General features: G+C 43.1%; 1 protein-coding gene across 1 annotated transcript; it reads right to left on the bottom strand.

Moving 5' to 3' along the window:
- Positions 1-356: 356 nt before the first annotated feature.
- LOC141981539 (uncharacterized) lies at positions 357-2,243 on the bottom strand. The gene is made up of 2 exons (XM_074943189.1): positions 1,580-2,243; positions 357-911 (listed from the first exon to the last, which is right to left on the bottom strand). The coding sequence occupies exons 1-2, from the start codon at positions 2,106-2,108 to the stop codon at positions 655-657; spliced, it is 786 nt and encodes a 261-aa protein (XP_074799290.1). The 5' UTR covers positions 2,109-2,243; the 3' UTR covers positions 357-654.
- Positions 2,244-5,654: the final 3,411 nt, after the last annotated feature.

Here is a 5,654-nt window from a genome sequence, read left to right as displayed (position 1 = left end):
CCTGGAGGCTGAATTTGAACAGCCAGAGAGCAGGGCTATACAAGGGGCCCAGCGTGGGGCTGCAAGGATTAGGGATGCCTTGATGGAGCAATTTGAGGCTGAAAGCCACCAGTAATGTCTGGTGCCCTGCATGGAAGTGAAGTGCAGTGGTTCCAATGTTAATAGGAATCTGAGTTTGCTGCGTATGATACACTGACTTGCAGTGCCTGTTGCTTTTCTGGGCTAAGGTATCTTTTACATTATGCAATAATAAAGAATGTTTTCAAAGCAAAAAAATCCATTTAATGAAAAGAAAATGCATTTATTGAAAAGAAACACAACTGCTTGTAAAACAGAAAGGGCAAGGGGGTGGGGTGGGGAATGGTATAACCACAGGTTTGCGTATGTCCTGTCATCATACTCAGCTTTCCTGTTTGGAGTGCTGTGCAATGAGTGCTGCATTTCAGGATGGCTATACAGGGGGCTGAGTGCAGTGGGTAAGGGTTGTAGTTTTCAGGGCTGTGTGGCGAAGCTACACGTGTTGCAGGCAGCTGGTGGCGATAAGAACCCGGATGTTGAGGAAATTGGGTTGGAGGTGACATGGGGGCACAAGGAAAAGAGATTTGGGACAAGGGCTGCAGGGAGGGTGGGCGCGGTAGTGCTCCACCTGCATGGCTACGAGCGCCTGGATGGAGTCTGTTTGGCGTTCATGATGCTTATCAGCTGCTCTGTGCTTTGGTGCAGGCGATCCGCATGCTGCTGGCGGACCCTCCTTTCACTCTCCCACCACTCCTGCACTTTTTGATTTTCATTAAGGGAGTGCTGCATGACTTCATGCAGCATGTCCTCTTTGCTTCTACGTGGCCTCTTCCTGATTCTTTGCAGCCTCTCGGCCGGTGATAACACAGATGGCTGAGATCTCAAGGTTGCATCTGTAAAGGCAAAATGCAACACTTGACAGAGGCAGCATTGTTCACACCAGACAAAGCAATGATTCCCCCATACTTAAGGGCAAGCACAGTCTACACAATAGCATAATTTGCCTGTCCCAAAGCGAGCGCACATAACCCACGGGAGCCCCAAAATGGTGAGTAAGCACAGGGTTATGGGGGACTTATTCTTTCATGGCTGTACTGTCCTCTGGGTTTCTGTGCCTTGGGGAGAGCCAACAGCTGCAGGAGGCCCCTGTAGTGAACACTGTCCCCACCATTTTCCACAGGAGTTCATCCTGGAAGATATCTCGCTGCTGAAGGTGACCTGGGAAGCAAGGGAGGGTCTTCTACTACAATGCGGCTTCCGCCTTGGCCCATATGCAGCTTGCCTGTGTGCAACAATGGTCCCCCTGCCCCTCACGGCACAGTGGCACGGACATGTTAGCCTGACTGGGACAAGGACCACAGTGGCTCTCCCACGAAACCTGAGCAAGCGCATTGCCCAAGTTCTGGATGAGACCTTTGAAGAGATCACTGAGGCAGATTACCACGATGTGAGAGAGCACATCAACGCCCTATTCTGCATCTAGACATGCATGCAGCCCTAACCCTCCTTGCCCCAAGAGCCCACACCGAATAACTTACTTCCCAAAATAAAAGCCGCTTACCGGGAACCTCCTCTGGTGTTTGTCCTTCCCCAAGCACCAGCCGCCGTGACTGGCTACCTTCCTCCTGGTTTGAGAACAGCTCCTTGCTGCATGCATCTAGGGATGCCGGTGTGTCTTCCTCCTCCTCAGCACCCTCGCTCCTGCTTTGCTCCTCCTCCTCCTCCTCCTGCCTTGTTGGACTGTGCTCCAAAGCGTCCATGGTGGTCCTCGGAGCGGAGGTGGGGTCTCTCCCAAGGATCGCATCCAGCTCTTTGTAAAAATGGCAGGTTGTGGGAGCAGCACCAGAGCGGCTGTTTGCCTCATGGGCTCTGCGGTAGGCATTCCACAGCTCCTTCACTTTAATCCTGCACTGCAGAGCGTCCCAGTCATGGCCCCCTTCCACCATGTCCCTTGATATCTGCCTGAAGATATCGTAATTCCTGCAATTGGAGCGCAGTTGGGACTGGACAGCTTCCTCCCCCCAAACACTGATGAAGTCCAGCACCTCGCCATTGCTCCAGACTGGGGATCGCCTGGCGCGTGGAGGCATGATCACCTGGAAAGATTCGCTGAGAGCACTCCACGCCTGGCTGAGCAAACAGGAAGGGGATTTTCAAAATTCCCAGAGAATGTAAAGGGCGGGTCTGACCGTTGGTCACCTGAGGGCAGGGCAGTAGAGTTCAAAGTGATGACCAGAGTGGCTAGAACAGGCACTGTGGGACACTTCTGGAGGCCAATCAGAGCACACTAACAGACCAGGGCATCCACACTGGTGCTGTGGTGCTACAGCGGGGGCGCATCAAACATTATTCCACTCGCCGAAGTGGAGTACCAGGAGCGCTCTAGCCGCAGAGTCAGAGCGCTCTACGTGCCTTGCCAGTGTGGATGCGTCATGAGAGCGCACTGGGCTGCTTTAATGCGCTCTAACTCACAAGTATAGCCATGCCCTATGTCTGTGTGAGCTCCCATGGTGTACTGCAGGAGCTCAGTCCATGGGGAAGCAGGGGTGTATCATGGAAGATATAAGCCAAGTAGGGAGCCCAGTCCATAGAGGAGGATAGGGGCATTAGGCACAGTAACTACAACTTTCATGAGACACGGCAGCAGCTCCAGTGGATTCAAACTAATGCAAACACAGCCTGAAACAAAATGTTTTGATTTTTTTCCTGATAGAAAATTAAAAAATTTAAACAAATCAACATATTTCTATGGATTTCTTTTTTGTGGAAACTCCATTTTCCATCAAAATCATAGACAGAAAATTCCTAATCAACTCTAATTCTGGTATTTGCTTCACTCCTTCAACAGAGTTTGAGTTTGTTGATAATCAGGACATTTATAGCTGCTTATCCCTTCTCTGACTCCTGCCTAAGGGGGTAAGAGCAGGGCATATTTATGTAACGTTTAAATTTCTGAAATCCGGGTTTCAGTCCTATTGACGAACTAATATAGTGTTTGTTTTAAGCTTTATATTTGGGCTGCCGATTACTCGCAGGTAACTCACTCGATTACTCAAAAAAATTAATTGCGATTTTAAAAAGTAATCATGATTAATTGCAGTTTTAATCGCACTGTTAAACAGTACAATACCAATTGACATTTATTAAATATTTTGGCTGTTTTTTTCTACATTTTCATATATATTCTATTCTGTGTTGTAACTGAAATCAAAGTGTATTATTTTTATTATAAATAATTGCACTGTAAAAATGATAAAAAATAGTATTTTTCAATTCACCTCATACAAGGACAGTAGTGCAATCTCTTTGTCGTGAAAGTGCAACTTACAAATGTAGATTTTTTTTGTTACATAACTGCACTCAAAAACAAAAACACTTTTGTAGCCTACATTGCAAGGTGGTTTACATGCCAGATGTGCTAAACATGCATATGCCCCTTTATGCTTTGGCCACAATTCCAGAGGACATGCTGTTGATGCTCATTAAAAAATGTGTTAATTTTTTTACCCACATTCTGCCATATAGTATGATCTTATGTTTTGTCACCATTATCTGTGTAAAAGAAAATTGTCTGTATATCAAATCTATTTAAGTAATTTAAAATTACCTTCTTCTTTCCTATGCTTCCTCCCTCCATACCCACCCATCCCCCCCCCCCAAATAATCATGGTCCACAAAATATAACAACATCAGGACTTGCGAGATCAAAATTAACTTTTTCCAACAGTTTATTCATAAAATTCCAAAAAGACAGTTCTGGCTATAGCTGGGGGGGAAAGCTTGGAATAAAATATGAACCAATCCAATTATTTGCCTCAAACTTAATTAGAATCATCTTTAAGGCTTGAAAAACTTTTCAACATTTTTATTTTAATTCCATGTACATTTCCATTCCCAGTTCAGCTGGGACTGGAAACAGAGATATCAAAATAGCACAAGAAATGCGTCTTTCACGATTTCTGACCTAATTGAAACCAAGAGGTCGGATCTTGTAAGAAAGCCTGGCAAACCAGGGGGTTGGATGTGTTCAGATAATCTTTGGATAAGCACTTTGTGGGACCTGACTCATCACTTATTTACTCCAGTCTTATGCTGATGTAACTCCATTGAGTGTAATCCATTGTAATGCTAGTGGTGTTAAAATGGCATTGTACAGCTACTCATGCAGTAGTGTATCAGGAACTTGGCTTTTGAGCTTAACCCTTAAAATTTCATCCATCACTAGTTCTAAAACCTGTGTTGTCATTCAGATTGCTGAGGTTTTTTTCTTCTAAAATACTAGTCACTTCTGTCTTTGACTGCTATAATCAAGCAACAGAGTTTCACTTGAACCAGGTGAAAGTAGCCTGTTACATTCTAATTAGATCAAAGAGTAGGTAAGCAGCCAAATTAACTAGAATTAATAGGTAGCATCAAACCAAGTTTTACAGAATACGAAGGGGAAATATTAAAAATCACTTTGAAAGGCAGGATATGAGTGAATCAATGTAATGGTAGATGCTTACACAGAGTACAGTATTAGGCAGAGGTTTATAATCATGCCAAGAAAGTTTAAATAGCCTCAGGGTAGCTGTTAATTCTTACGAAAACTTAGTACAGACTTCATTGACTTAGGTGGGATTAGTCCAGATTTACTGACAGTGAAATTTGTCCAAGTGACCTTAGTTTATTCAAAATACTTTAAAAGAAAAGAACTTTTTTCTAATAATTTTAAAACCTGTGCTCACTTCCTTTTTGGCCAATAATCCTTTGATACCTTGGCATCTGTTTATATTATACAATACTTTTTTTGTTTAAAGAAATGTATATGATTTGGTAAACATCTAATTTCCCACTTTTGTAGACTTTGCAAACAAAGTTAAAGATTAAAAAGGGTCACAGTTCAGTGTTATAAACATTGATGGTGTTTCTTTAAATGTAAACACAGTCAAGAAGTAACTGAATATTAAGTAATAAGTGTAAGAAGACTGTTTAGTATACTTCTCATTATACATATATGAAAGCTGCTAGTAGTATAAAAAGGGCCAGAACATCAGCTGTTATAAATTGGCATCGCTTCTCTATGGTTTTACCAAATGACATCAGTTGAGCATCTGGCTCTAAAAAAATGTGATACTTTTTCTCAAATTAGTAAAACTTCAGATTCACTTTTGTATGCAAAAATCTACGATTTATTGAAATATATATTATTATTTCTATATTGCATGGCACCCAATATGCGTTAGACACATTCATAGTTCTTTTGGAGAATCCACCTACATTGCTGGTGCAATGAATGTGTTTAGGATTCAAAAAATAGATGAAAATGTTTTTCATTATGGAGGAAAGATGATGTCATATGTGGCAGTACCCTTTCCCCAATATCCAAAATCCCATCCCTGGACGTGTTTACCAGCTGATACCTGTGGCTGTGTGCATGCTAGATTGTTTTTTTTTTCCCCCTGAACAATGCTCCACTATAGTTACTTACTATCCAGTTAGCTCCACTTAGGGAAGCAATAATGGAAGCATTTGTGTGCATAGGCTCTGGGTGGCCACTGGTGTTCTAATTCCTCGTTAATAAACCTGCTTGGATCAGGTCTACAGGATAGGGTGAAAAACACAAGTGGCCATCAGCACCTTGTTAACTTTAGCCT

The sequence above is a fragment of the Natator depressus genome, chromosome 2 (assembly GCF_965152275.1).
Source record: "Natator depressus isolate rNatDep1 chromosome 2, rNatDep2.hap1, whole genome shotgun sequence".
In the NCBI taxonomy this organism is placed as follows: domain Eukaryota; kingdom Metazoa; phylum Chordata; order Testudines; family Cheloniidae; genus Natator; species Natator depressus.
The sequence above is the reverse complement of the archived record's forward strand: the minus strand, read 5'-3'. Positions and strand labels throughout refer to the sequence as shown.

What these genes read in the sequence shown, in the direction of transcription:
- LOC141981539 (XM_074943189.1), bottom strand. Translation starts at nt 2,108, where the DNA reads ATGCCTCCACGCGCCAGGCGATCCCCAGTCTGGAGCAATGGCGAGGTG. An exon ending in AACACCAGAGGAGGTTCCCG is followed by an intron (nt 912 to 1,579) that starts GTAAGCGGCTTT and finishes TTGCCTTTACAG; the next exon opens with ATGCAACCTTGAGATCTCAG.